The sequence below is a fragment of the Branchiostoma floridae genome, chromosome 7 (assembly GCF_000003815.2).
Source record: "Branchiostoma floridae strain S238N-H82 chromosome 7, Bfl_VNyyK, whole genome shotgun sequence".
Taxonomy (NCBI): domain Eukaryota; kingdom Metazoa; phylum Chordata; class Leptocardii; order Amphioxiformes; family Branchiostomatidae; genus Branchiostoma; species Branchiostoma floridae.
The window spans coordinates 4,196,496-4,211,402 of NC_049985.1; the positions used below are offsets into that span (position 1 = coordinate 4,196,496).

General features: G+C 43.6%; 1 protein-coding gene and 1 non-coding gene across 2 annotated transcripts in view; one reads left to right on the top strand and one right to left on the bottom strand.

The window, feature by feature from the left end:
• Positions 1 to 4,454: 4,454 nt before the first annotated feature.
• Positions 4,455 to 14,907, top strand: part of LOC118419333 (sodium- and chloride-dependent glycine transporter 2-like) — a 17,815-nt gene continuing 7,362 nt past the window's right edge. Inside the window, exons 1-5 of the mRNA XM_035825695.1 lie at positions 4,455 to 4,678; positions 7,278 to 7,409; positions 8,997 to 9,164; positions 9,601 to 9,703; positions 10,162 to 10,294. Coding sequence (XP_035681588.1) covers positions 4,546 to 4,678; positions 7,278 to 7,409; positions 8,997 to 9,164; positions 9,601 to 9,703; positions 10,162 to 10,294 — 669 coding nt within the window. The 5' untranslated portion in view covers positions 4,455 to 4,545. The remainder of the gene's footprint in view (positions 4,679 to 7,277; positions 7,410 to 8,996; positions 9,165 to 9,600; positions 9,704 to 10,161; positions 10,295 to 14,907) is intronic.
• Positions 8,189 to 8,274, bottom strand: Trnar-ucu. The gene is given in 2 exon segments: positions 8,189 to 8,224; positions 8,237 to 8,274. It is a non-coding gene; the product is annotated as a tRNA-Arg (tRNA).

Sequence of the window (14,907 nt, forward strand, 5' to 3'; positions counted from 1 at the left end):
GCTTTACAGCATATGCACAGCGATCCCTTTGCAAATCCTGGATCCGCCCCTGTGATTTGTCCCTGGCCAAAACATTGACGCCCTCCATGCAAAGATCACTAGGTGTGGGAAAATGGTTAATCCCTGGCCAAAACACTGGTAACTCCGAAGACCCTTATGCCCCTTATCTGTGAGAAAACCAGTCGTCTCGGCCAAAACTTTGGCGCCCTCCGAGACCACTGATCAAGGAGCTTTTATCTTAATAATAAAAGATCCTTGCACTGACCAAAGCACTGCCACTTCCGAAGACCGCGTCCGTTCGTCCCTGACCAAAACACTGGCATCTCCAAAGACCCTTATCTGTTAGAAAACGAGTCGTCCCAGCCAAAACATTGTCGCCCTCCGAAGACCACTGGCCAAAAGCACTGCTACCTCCGAAGACCACTAGATGTAAGGAAATGATTCGTCCCTGATCAAAATACTCGCATCTCCAAAGACCCTTATCTGTTAGAAAACGAGTCGTCCCGGCCAAAACATTGTCGCCCTGAGACCCTCCATACGTGGCAGCCAAGTGGGCCGAGCAGCTGCACTTTGTAAGTCTGGAACTCTCAACACGCACTTTTTATACACAGACATAGATTGAACTCATTAGATGTGTCATAGATAACATGCATTGTTCCCTCTAAGATCTCAAAATTTATGTGTTGCAGTAAAATATAACGGATTCTTTGACCAGGTTCTAAAAATGCCAAACCGTATAATTTAGTGCAGTCTCTAGCCTTTTGACTTGAAAGTCCATCAGTAGTTTGTTTAATTTAGTATATACTGCTTTACAAACAAAACTGGGTACTAGAACATATCTGCTATAATATAAACATTGTGTATAAGCCAAGAAGTCACAGATTAACCCTCGTGTCCCCTTTTACCTAGCGGGATAATTTCACATAAATGTATCCACATGTGGCCCTGCAGTGAACCTAATGAATCCGATGCCAAGAAAGTTTTACTTTGACTCCATTTCATCCTTGCATGCAGTCTTTGGCCCATCAAATTGTTGCAGACCGTCGATAGCCTTCTCAGTGGGAATCATTGACCTTCTAGGGTTGCTTTTTTATTGGTATCTAATTTATATTTATTACTTTTTATTGCGCAGAAGTCTACACGGGTAAAACCGGGTGCCATCAGAAAATAAATAAACAGCACCCCTACTTCCTCCATGGAGAATAGAGCCCTGGTATCTTCCTAGGAGTCGCGCCAAGGTCAGGCGTCTTGAAGGAGTTTAAACGTCTTGGAGCAGCCGAAGGTGTGTACATTTCAGTCCTTGTGTTTCGGGTTGTGGTGAAGGGTGAGTGAACACATGTGGTTCTGGATACCGCCACAGTGCGGGATGCCAGGAGTGACCTGGGCGGCCCGCGGTGCTTTGAGGTTCCGGTGGAGGGGGGCTGGCATGATCACTGGTCTGGCCACACGAAATTATCACCTCGTTTCTGGCGAAAGATTGGAATAAGAGGCTTTTTCAAAGAGTTTTTTTTTTGTTACCATAGGAAACAGAAATGTCAAGCTCATTGTGAATCTAAGTAAAGTGAAATTCAACGTTAAAACGGCCAACAATATGCCAAATTCCCTACATAAGTCACTACGTGAGTGTCAAATATGTGTTTATCTCTTCTCTGAATCAATAATCTGAGACCCATGATCTGAATATCAAGTATCGCATTTTTGTCTCATCAAATTCTGGCAATATTCGTGTCAAACACAGCGTTCGTCACTGTTTGATCTTTAATTGATTGTTATAACAATCATTGTATTGTATACAAATCGCACCAGTTTTTATTGCTTTGAAGGCGCCTTAAAGTTGTCTTCAAGCAGATGATGGCGTGGATGATCGCGACGTTATCTGTGGATAATGTGACGGGAGAAGAGCTACGAATCCCGGCTGTCAGTAGATGTTTGATGAGGGTCTTTGATACTATTCTTTCACCCCAACATCTGCTTGAACACTGGCCCCAAATTAAAGCGCACCGCCTCTTCCGTCCTATCGGTGACAGACGAGTCTAGGCTGTTGCAGACATGGGGACCACTTGTTACCGTCTGGAGATACGGCAAGGTTAAAGTCAAGGCCAAAGTGTTGTCTGTGTGTATGTGTGATGTTTGCGTCATCGAGGACACTTAAACTAGTGGGAGTTCTTAATTCCCAAGCAAATGTCTTAAGACATGTTAGGGAAGCCTGGCCGTCGGAAAGTAGCAACTCAACATTATATCCGTACATCTGCTCGGAGATTAGGTGTTTCTATCCTCTTCCTCCTCTTCCTATTAAAATGACCACTATCATCTGATTACCATCATGTTGAGTGTTGTCTCTTATAATGAATAGGGCAACCTCATCAGTGCAAAATGTCTTGATTTTCAATTAGGTTTGGAGGCCATTAACACAAGTACAAAGCAAGGTGTCAATTGTGCACGTGGTGGCTTCAACAGACGCTTGGGGTAGCCAATGTGGACATAGCGGTATCATGATGGTTCGGTCAAGTCAAAATTCGACCTTACATCTGGACCAAGCGGGTACAGTTGGAATCCCATCTGTTGTCACCAGTCCGTTACTGCTTATAATTACGGGGACGGTGCCAAAAATAGCAGCCAGCGTTCCACACAAATTGAAACAGCGTCTCGGTGCATTTAGCTACATTTTATAAATGTAGTCAGCGTTCTCGATCAACTATTGTTCTTCTACTAAGGATACGGGAAGTAGAATATACATTTGTCCATCATGTGGAACAGAAGAGGAACACAATCTGCGAATTTCTAGGCTCAGGTAAAAATTTCGGCGCACTCTCTTAGGGTGTCTTGTCGACGTTCCCTTTCTTCTTTAGCCTGGATACCAGACCCAAACCTCAAAACACCCTGCACGATAGATATTTTTGAGATCGGGCTGGGGTCTGGTAACCAGGCTATTCAGTCTTCTTTAATATTCTGTTAGCCTATCTTTCCAGTTGATCTTTCTATTAATTCCTGCCGTAATTGAAACCATATCCGTAAAAAGTTCCTTTCACCGTGCGCTAACAAGCTTCTTTCTAGAAACCCTTCCCTGGAAATGCTTCTAAGAAGTATGCCCAATCAGCCACTGGCATTGAGAGATTGGGTAACACATGCTAGCAACACTCTCGGCACTGTAGAGTTACATGTAAATCAACGGAAGGCCTTTCCGATAGTATAGTTACCAGGCTAGCGAATTGCGTTCTCTCTAAGCAGAAGTTCGTCTGTTTTTTGTGTGTCTTTTTAGGCGTTTTTGTCGGACTTTCAATATTTCTTACCATTTTCCGTTTTTTTTCGTCATGTCTACCGACCAAAATAGAAAGGCTGACAAAAACGCCTAAACAAGCGGGTGAAAAAACAGTCGGAGCCAAATGAAGGGTCCGAATTCCGCACTTGGTATGTGAGAACTCTCGCCACAACTCACGTCAGGAATATTTTTGTTACGTTTCGCTGTGACCCGAGGTTCGTTCGGCTTTCACAACACATTCTGTCCGAACAATCCCCGACGGGCGGGACGAAAGGGCGGAACGGGACGCTTTTTGTGCGGCTTTCTTCTCAGCCGTGTCGGTGTCGCCTGTGGGGGAATACAAGAAAAGAGTTTCCTGCTGCGAGAAACGGTCTCGACACGACAAACGACAAAGTAGCATTTTCAGGAGAAGGAATACATGTTTGAAAGGGAGGAAAATAACGGAGTAATGTATACAAGGGTCAAAAACCATGCTGTGCCAGTGGGATAGTTAGAAATAATTACTAGTACCCTTGTCTGACACGCATGTTGGCATTCGCTACTGCAAGTTCGCTATTATAGTACACGTACGAGTGGAACTATGCCAATAATACAAAATGAAAGAAAAGCACTCGCATGTCGAGCTGTTCGTTTCGTGGCTGTCAATAGGGTAAGATGGTAAGACTGTTTCTGACATCGGCTATTGTACCCAATATCTGTGATCTTCTGTATCTGTATCTATATCTGTATCTATATAGTGGGTATAACTATATAGGCAACACACCAGCTTTACGTATTTTACGTTAACACTAAATATTAGTATCATCATGGTGACTGTTCCTACTTTGTATTAAGCGCAACACATGTTCTATCCGCAACGGTGATGAGGTGAGACACAACAGGCGGGAATTTGGGAACGTTCACTATTCCTCGGACATGGGGTTTTGACAACAATTCCGGCCATCCGTTATGTTAGCCATAACAAAATTGTCCTTTCTTTCGCTGTGTTAAATGTCACTTTACTGCGACCGTGTTTTAGTTTTGGACGTCACAGACAGTTTGCCAGTATATGTTTATGTGTGTAACTACATCCGGGCATTTGAATGACATCCGGGCAATCTAATCTGAACAGAGTCTGAATATTTTACATTTTTGTGTGGTAATCCATTACACAAGCAACTTTGTTGTATCCATTGAGGAAAGAAAAGTCAGACCAAGATAGTTTTCCTTTTTTTCAGTCCATTCACAGTGCTCCGGCGACAGCAGGATTCTAGGCCCGATCGTCTGCGGTTTCCATAGTGACCGCCATGGAGGGGGACGAGAACGTGGAGCGCGGGAACTGGTCGCACAAGATGGACTACCTGCTGTCGCTGCTAGGGTTCGCTGTTGGGCTGGGCAACGTCTGGCGCTTCCCCTACCTCTGCTACCGGAACGGAGGGGGTAAGCAATACGTCAGGTCATACGTCACATTTCCAAACCGGGGCCCTGTCGGGTTAGTCTGAGTATCATCCTTATATAATAGTGACCGCTGGCACAATACTTCCATGGTTTGCAAGCGAAAGTATAGCAGCGGTCACTGCGGAGGATGGTACTCATGCTACGGTCGGGTAATTTTTGGGAACGAAATCGGTATGAAATAAAAGAAACAAAACTACGTTCCACAAACAGCCCGGCTGGAAATGGTAGTCCTAAGAACCGCTCACTGTAGTGTAGTGCCAAAGGAATGAAACGGAGGGGTAAAGGACTTCAATACTAGACACCGTTTACTGGGTTCCTGTAAAAACCGGGGCCCCGCGGGGCCCCGCGGGGCCGCGACGGGTCCCCGTCGGGGCCCCGTACGGGGCCCCGTTTGCGGAGTGACTTGAAAAAAAAAACTAGTTTTGGATTTCTCACCATGATTTCCCACCAGCATTTCTCAGCAGGATAATCAAAATACATTGATATTAATCATTAATATAATAATCATTGTGTAATAATCAAAATACATTGATATCAGCCGCACGTTGCGTCGTTGCCGAGTCCATGGTTCCTGCGTCCTGGACCTGGACCTGACCCTTTCTTGCAGAGGGAGGGAAGAGCTTTAACCTGTTTTATTGGTACAATAACGCTACAGAACTCATAGCGAGTGCTGCTAAATGAACAACCTTATTGAACGTACGAACTTTTTACCGTCATATCTACAACTTGTGTCTGGTAAATATCCGTATATCCTGTGGGAATTTTGCCCTTGTGGACAAAAAAACTTTGCCCTTGTGGACAAAAATCGGCACCTAGACTGGGCGGCCATTGTTAGAATATTCACAATATATCCCGTCGGCCACTGCGGTTTTGGCGGGAGAGGCTGGCGTGCAAGGCGATTTATGCAAACACTAAGGCACTAAGATATCCCCGTAATCCCCTATTGAAGTCTGTGCCTCCACTGCTTGCACCACTTTCCCACGCACAGCATAGAAATCAAGGGTATATTATGTCGTCTCCATGGCAACCGCTATCAGTCAAGAGATATAACTCACGTGCCGTCAAAATGTCCCGCTTTCAAGTGGCTTCATTCAGAAATTCTGGTCGCTCGTCCGAAACAACGCTGTTTTTTACTGAGTATATTTTGTTAGATCTCTATACAATTAAGTTTTCGTTCCAAAAGTACGAAATACATTATGCATTGTTGAATCATATTTTTTTCAAGGCGGTATAATTAGATTCCGTCGGGTATTTCCGACGCGGAAGTGCACGAGCATGCTGTATCGTAAACTGTTACGGCGTCAACAACAACGAGCGTGTGGCGTATGACAATCTATCGGTTTAAATTTTATATTCTGTGCATAGAAATTTTTGGTAAGTTTCGGCTGACTTCGATTTTGGGGTTCCTTCCGACGGACGAGGGCTTTAATACTGGTGAAGCGTTCCGCCAGGTTGATCTTGCAGTGGGGGTGGCGAGAAATTAATAAGATAAGACAGTCGGTCTCATCCCACGTAAAATTACCCCGCTAAATCTAACGTTACGTGTATCTCCATATAGTCAATGTATATTGCGTAACATATTTAACGTGATAGACAAACTGTATTCATTTATTGAATTGTCTAACTCTTATTATTATAAGACTCTAAAGTCTACCCCCAGATAGTGTGGTATCATGACAAAACTGCCCATCTATCGGCGTTGTTCAAAGCTCCACATGTTGGTTTAATATGCCGCTGACTTTCGGTGCTGGTTTGCGATCCACTCCAATTTTTCGGCATCCTAACCTGTATTGGGTTACGCACCCCGACCTTGAGGTCGACCTCGGACATCTGCACGGAACATGAAAAGTTAGAAAAGTGCGTAATGAATAACAGAAAATACGGTACATGTGTGCATTGAGTCTGAATCCGTACCGCCCCCCGATTGCGCAATTCATTTTGGCATGATTAGCTTCGCGTAACATGATACATGCAGCCGTGGGAAGCCAGAGTTGCCTGCCCTGTGTGAGGCACTGTGTGCTCCTCCCACTTCCGACTCATGTTGCCGCCCGCTGCATATGAATGGTGCGTTATTTTAGTCAGCGTCATCTTTGAAACCCTGACTCCCTGGCTAGTCAGAAACTGGCAACGCTGACTCGTCAGAAATAGGTCCCTGACGCGTCATTGCCGCTAAGCTAAGCCGAAGCTATTACTCATTAAAAATGTCGTTACAGCATTTATCAGCGTTTATTGTACAACGGGGGCCCCGCGGGGTACCCCGCGGGGCACCCCGCGGGGTACCCCGTGGCCCCGCGGGGCCCCGGTTTTTACAGGAACCCCCGTTTACTGTAGTCCTGAAAGGGTAAAACTGAGGGGGTAAGAAACTTTTGCTGCTCAATGCAAACACCAAGGGGACAGAATGGCGTGGGAGTCAGACGAGTCGTGTAATTACACCGATGAATTAGACGCAATCCATAGAAAGAGCTTCCCTATCTGAATAAATATAAAATCATTGAAGGCGCATCCGCGAGCGCAGCAAGTATATAAACGTCACCCTCACCTAACGTTATTTTATGACGTCAAAATATTTCTGTCCAATCAGGAGCGTTCCTGATCCCATACGTCATCATGCTGCTGCTGTCCGGCCTGCCGCTGTTCCTGATGGAGCTGGCGCTGGGCCAGTTCGCCTCCCAAGGACCCATCTCTGTCTGGAAGCTCAGCCCCATCTTCAAAGGTGAGGACTTTTCCCGCAATACATGTATAGAAAATAAAATGCTAAGACTTAACTTCCAACACTGGATTAAACTATAGGGACTTACCCCTCCTAATTTCCGTTGACCTCAAGCTTGTTCACAGAATGACCCTTTCTATCTCCAGCAGTGACGTCAGAAACACACCACTTTTGCAGGAGGGGGTCATAAGTTCATAAGTATCGGAAAGTCTATATCGCCCCCCGTCTCTGTTGAGTATGGGCCAGTGGGCTCTAATGTACACCGCCTCCTTTACTCCTCGCGCGACTTTCTAGCAAGTTTAGTCAGTTTCTTCGAAGATCTACCACATTTTACAATGCTGAACTTCCTTCAAAAACACGGATCAAAATTTCAACGACATTGTCGCCTTCTTCAGGATCAATACTCATGACCGATTTCAAAATTTGGCCCGTGTACACCTTAGTGTTGAAAGATAGTTTGGCCTTGTACCATGACTACTACCAACAGAGATGAGCTTCCAATCCTTCCATATGATGCCCTAGTGCATTGTCAAGGGAAAGTAAGTTTGCTTTTCTGTCGCCTGAAATAGTGATGGATGGTAATTTGATACTTAGTAGCCTTACGTGCTCATTGTCACAAAAAGTTCTGTCTACCACGGTGGGACTCGAACCCACAACCTCTCTGTATCACTGCTGCCACTGGTAAGGTATGGTAATTTGATACTTACTAGTCTAAGATACAAATGTAATTTGATACTTACAAGCCTTACGTGCTCACTGCTCAGTGTCACAAAAAGTACTGTCGACCACGGTGGGACTCGAACCCACAACCTCCGAATCACTGCTCCCACTAGAAGTCCGGTGCGCTAGTCCATTGCGCCACGTGGCCACATGGAAAGAGAGAGGCCCCCATGGCTTTATATTCACCTCAGGTGTGAGTAACGCGTAGCGACTACAGCGCTCCCGCTTTGTAGTTAATTTGATTAGTCTCTATAGTGATGACGTCAGCATACGTACCAAGTTATTCGTTTAGGTTTTGATCTTCAAAGACTTCGCCCGAAGCAGAATTGATGTGTTAGAAGCTGACCTAAATTGGAGGACGGCTTGTCAGATGTGTTATTCAGCTAGAGATAATGGAATTCATTTTACTGTTTACTGAGGGTTTCGGGAAATTATATCATTTTGCTTTTGCTTATATTCCGGCAAAAGCAAAATGATATCTGGGCCAACGAGGAGTTTGATAGAAACGATTTTGTTTTGTTGAGGCCGGCCATGTTGATTATATGGAAGACATTCGCTCGTGCATCAATTTTCATCCGTTTAAAAAAAAAGTTTTTGACCATACAGCTCACGGTAAAATAAGCACCATAAATGGAACAAAATAAATGTATCGGAAAACTAATACTAATGCCAAAATAAATTCCAAATTCAAAGAAGAAGTTAAGAAGCTAGATTAAGTTCGTGGTCCAAACAGTGCGGTGGCGCGTTGTTTAATATGATTCTTCCGTGGAGTCAATACATTTCGAGGAAAAAACACAGGAAAATGAAACCACAACGACGAGTTAAAACTTACAGTGTTTTAATCATCTTTTCTTGTTCCTAACGCTACAGGTGTTGGCTTCGCGATGTTCACCATCTCAAGTCTGATCGGGATCTACTACATCGTCCTGCTGGCCTACTCGCTGTTCTACCTGTTCGCGTCCTTCACGAGCGAGCTGCCCTGGAACACGGGATGTACCAACGCATGGAACACCCCGGACTGTACCATCAGTGATCATGGTGAGGGGAGAGTTAAGGAGTATTGTCCAGGAGTACAGGTTGTAGGCTAAAAGTACTCTCCAAGCAGAGGTTGAGTCGCGGAGATATAATAGTACTAATTTATCTCCGCGACTCAACCTCTGCTTGGAGAGTAGGCTAAAAGTTGTTTATTTGCACCTGTCTCAATCATGGAATACCCCGGACTGTACCATCAGTAATATTGGTGAGGGGGGGGGGAGTTAGAGAGGGTACTGCCCCAGAGCACATATTGTATGCTAAAAGTGGGTCTGCACGTGACTTATAGTAATGATGATAATTAATGGGGCATGGTAATTACGAGGTTTCTCCCTTTCTCTTTTCTTTCTCACTCACATACACACACGTACACGCTCTCTCTCCATCGTTTCCTATTTGAGTCCCTATATGTCACTCACTCACCCATCTTGTACCCCCTCAGGTCTGATCTGGATTAACGGCACGTGGTACAACCGTACGGAGATCCAGGACACCGAACTGTGGAACGCCTCCAAGAGGGTCAGCCAGAGTGAAGAGTTCTGGAAGTAAGGATTGCATGACTGTAACAGCGCGAGCACATTCGTCCTATGTCGTCGCAGTTCACCTTTATCCGCTGTGTAACCTATATCCGTTATTTTGAAAAAAAAAACGGGGTATTCAGAGACAGCAGTTCGACTGAAGGTTATATATTGTAGAGTATAAGTGCAACATTTTCAAACTGTTGCATCATGCTGGAAACTAATTGCTACGTCCGTCGACTATACCTAAATGCCCCGATTCAAAAACAACGGATATTGGTTATCCGGCGGATAAAGAAACTAGCGTTACACGTATATTGATGTCGACGAATTTTCAAGCAGGTTATGACAGATCTAACCGCCGACAAAGAGAACAACTGAGTTTTGCACGACACTTGTATGTATGCACGGCTATTCCCCCAAAATGCTTATTTCTCTTTTTCCCCACCCTCTCGCGTTCCACTATCGTCTCTTTGTCTCCTCAGACACTACGTACTGGACATCTCGGAAGGACTGGAACATCCGGGTACTGTGAAATGGCAGCTGGCACTGTGCCTGTTCCTGGCCTGGCTGCTGATCTTCTGCTGTCTCATCAAGGGCATCAAGTCGTCCGGCAAGGTTGTGGCGCGCCATATTGAGTACATAGAAGACTCCATTCAATAAGTCGTAGCACAGTCACGATACGTCAAATCGAGCTATTATATGTTTCCCCGTGATCTAAAAGAGTCAGACAACCGTGTGTAGGTCAGTTGAGATTTCAAAAAGTAGTTCAAGACGAGATTCGTTCCGTCAAAGTTGACCTTCTAAGTACTCATTTTGGCGAGCGTACCTCGTGTTTTACGGTCTGCATGGGGGTTTCCAGGTGACCGATGTGATATTTCCGGATCAAACCAACTACCCAAAACAAAACACGCAATACTCTACCAGTGATTACCGATTGAGTACCCTCAGTTTGGAGAATCGTATGTATCTCAGTCAAAACACTTTAGACAGCTTAATTAAAGAGACAAGATCTAGGTTATATCAGTTATCTTATTAAACCTTATTGGTTCATCCCAACTGACCCGAGACTTTGCACTACAAGTGACCGAATGAAAGTTTTACCTCTAAATATTATCTGTCATATTGCCATATATATATATAACACATATATATATATAACGGAAGGTGCTGTAACTTCGGACGTAAATTAACGAGTTCGACATCGTATTGTATCAGTGTCAGTTGTCTAAAAACTGTTGCGTTTTGACTAATGATAAATGAGAGTAGTGGTGTTTGGGGATTTTCCGTTCAGGAGTTTACTTTACATCATCTGTGCACGATTTACACCATGAATCTCGGCCGGTAAAACAGAAAATTGTTGTTGTAAATATTGCGTTCCACATTGTTCCATTCTAAATAGGGTACCCTAACTTCGGATTACAAATACCTCTGTTTCTCTTTGACTCATTGGAACAATTTTAAGAAAACAGAAAGAAGAATTTTGTGTCAACTAACTTCAGCTCCCCTCTGGTTCGTATTTTTGGACCGTGCGTAAATTTCCGCCAATGCAAGGCCCGCTGTAACTTAGCGATTGTTTACGCCGCTTGTTGCATTCCAAGTCACTTCAACGCTGACGATCTGTTGCTTCGTTTGGCGATGAGAGTAAATACTTCATTTCACACCCATGGCTCTTGAGTATGAGCGCACAAAATGCCACAAATTTGTTACAAGAATGCCGAAAGTGTCGGCAGGCATGTTAACACCGGAAACAGATATGCTGACCCCTGCACGGCACCGCATGTGATCTCAAAGTATGCGGCAAATCCCTCCATCAGTTCAGTGCAAAGTCATTGATATATTTGAACCAAATCCTCGATTTTTTGGGGGACCGCTAGCTGTGTTTTACTTGGTTTATTTTAGGGCATGCAATGAGAAATTCACTTTCAATTATGTTCGTGTTATGATGCACTCAGCGATTTGCATATTGTCAGATGGGTGGGCCGCGCGCTGACTTCAAAGCCTGTCGCGAACTTTATGTGAGTCTAAGGTTTCATGCAGACATGAGTTTGCTACATCAATGATCCAGTCGCGTCGTGTTTCGTCAGCCGGTCACTGAGATTTTTCAAACTCAAACTTATACGACGTGTATAAGCTAGATTAAATGCAATTTTACCGATTTGCGAGCCCTACTTGACTTATGTACAGCGCGACCAGAGGTACCTGCACTGTTGTAGGTACATTTCGAACAGCGGTCAACAGATATGTCCGTGACGTAACTTGGGGAGGGCGTTCGACGCCACGATTAATTAGTAATTTCAGGTCAGTTTGATTGCCAGATAAACTCCCCAGTACCCAAGTTATTGGTGTTTTGTATAGCTTTATGCCTCATGTCTAAAACAACTAAATTTGCAAGGTGATTGTTGAGTAAGATAAATGTAAGAGGCGCCACTACACAGTGACCTTGTTTCGAACGTAGCCATTTTAAATGCTCAAATTCCTTGGTTACGCAAAAATCGATTATTGTACACAAAACCGTGTTTCATCCAGACGACAGCTGTGTGCATTAACTTGGGTTCTTCGCGATTTTATTCAGCACTATTGATGAATACAAACATGCCTCATTTCTGCATAAAGGGACAATCAAAAATTAATCCGAAGTTACAGCACATCCGAAGTTACAGCACCCCCCGTTATATATATATATATATATATATATATATATATCCTCCTATAACTTAACTGTATTTGAACCAGAATTCTGGAAAAGCCTTAAAGCTTTTCCGACGACACTGTATCATTCAAATGATACAGGGTAATACACAATGTACATACAGCGATCTATGGGGTGTATCATTCAAATGATACAGGTTAAGATACAAGAATCCCAACTGGTGCAACATTCAAAGGACAAACTCCATGGGAAAGACTAAGCTATTCCGACAGTGTATCATTCAAATGATACAGGGCAATATACAGCGATCTAGGGGGTGTATCATTCAAATGATACAGGTTAAGATACAATGTGAATCCCAACTGGTGCAACATTCAATGGACAAACTCCATGGGAAAGACTAAGCTATTCCTACAGTGTATCATTCAAATGATACAGGGTAATATACAGCGATCTAGGGGGTGTATCATTCAAATGATACAGGTTAAGATACAATAATCCCAACTGGTGCAACATTCAATGGACAAACTCCATGGGAAAGACTAAGCTATTCCTACAGTGCATCATTCAAATGATACAGGGTAATATACAGCGATCTAGGGGGTGTATCATTCAAATGATACAGGTTAAGATACAATAATCCCAACTGGTTAAACATTCAAAGGACAAACTCCATGGGAAAGACTAAGCTATTCCTACAGTGTATCATTCAAATGATACAGGGTAATATACAGCGATCTAAAGGGTGTATCATTCAAATGATACAGGATAAGATACAAGAATCCCAACTGGTGCAACATTCAAAGGACAAACTCCCCGGGAAAGACTATTATATATGATGCAGTTGTAGAAAGGCGCTGTTCCATCCATATTAACCTCCTTTAATAACAGAAAGTTTCGACGGGAGGACAACTGTGTCAATTTATAAGACACAGTTGTAGAAAGGCGCTGTTTTATCCGTATTACCTCCTTCAATAACAGAAAGTTTCGACGGAAGGATTCTGTGTCAATTTATATGACACAGTTGTAGAAAGCCACTGTTTTATCCGTATCACCTCCTTCAATGACAAAGTTTCGACGGGAGGACAACTGTCAACTTATATGAACGAATGTTACACCTTCAGGATTCTTGTATCATTTGAATGATTCACCCACTAGATTGCTGTATATTGCCTTGTGCCATTTCAATTATGCACTGTTGGGATATCTTAGTTTTTTCCTCTGTCCTTTGAATGTTACACTTTCAGGATGCTTGTATTTTAACCTGTATCAATTGAATGATATACCCTTTAGATCGCTGTATATTACCCTTTCTCATTTGAATGATTCGGCATATGTTCGTCTTTCCTTCTGTCTTTTTGTTTGAACCTTTTTTCATTCACGAGAAGCTCAAATCGGCCAGCAGGCCGCTTTTCATTGAAGTCATCATGCCCGTAGCCAGGATTTTGGTTGGGGGGGTTCTTTTTAGTACTTGTGGGACCATCGAGCGCCGCAGGCGCGAGACTCACGCCGAAGGCGTGAGCTGCCTAGGGGGGTCCGGGGGCATGCTCCCCCGGGAAAAATTGAAATCTTAACCCTCTGAAACGCCATTTCCTGCATTTTGACGGGCAAAATTCGCTGGCTAAGTTCAATGGAATTTGTCTTAAAATACAAAAGGTTTTTGGCATAAGTCTTTGAGGCCGACTCCCCCGACATATTTTCGCCGTGTCCAAAACGCCGTGTGGGAGGCGTTGCAATGGTGGTCCGGGGAAATTTTGAAATCTGGACCCTCTGAAAAGCCATTTTCTGCACTTTCTGGGGGCAAATTTTGCTGATAGACTCACTAGGATTGAATGAAATGTCTATTAGTGAATAATGCAAATCAGTCATGCCTTTGAAAAAAATCTTGGACATGAAAAAGTGGACCTTTGAGCATGAAAAAGTGGACCTTTGAGCATGAAAAAGTGGACATTTGAGCATGAAAAAGCGGACCTTTGAGCATGTGGGGGGGTTCTTCCGAACCCCCCGAACCCCCCCTGGCTACGGGCATGGTCATGAGGGAGGTCAGATAAAATATAATAGAAATACAGATTACATTGAGTACTAACAAATCCATCAACCTATATCACTACACATTAGGGCTGGGTACCGGTACAGAAAATTCAGGTCCGGTTCAGGTCCATGTCCTTTGAATGCTACACCTATGCTAGGATTATGCTAGGATTCTTATATCTTAACCTACATCATTTGAATGATACACCCTCTAGATCGTTGTATATTATTCTGTATCATTTGAATGATATACTGTCGGGATATCTTGATTTAATTGATTTGATTTATTTTTTTGCACAATTTAAAAAAAAAGATAACACAAATTAAAGGATGAAAGGACGTGCAGGGGGAGAACAGATATTTTGATTCAAACTATTCCAACTTTGCGGGCATCTGAACTTGGCGTTTTTAGTTGGATCTGATTTAGGTTGTTCCACTGTTCAGTGCTGTAGTGATAGAAAAGGCCATAGAATTGCTTTGGTACACAAGAACTTGTTGATTGTTTTGTGGACGAAAAGACAACTTGTAGTTTGTTTATATCATATAT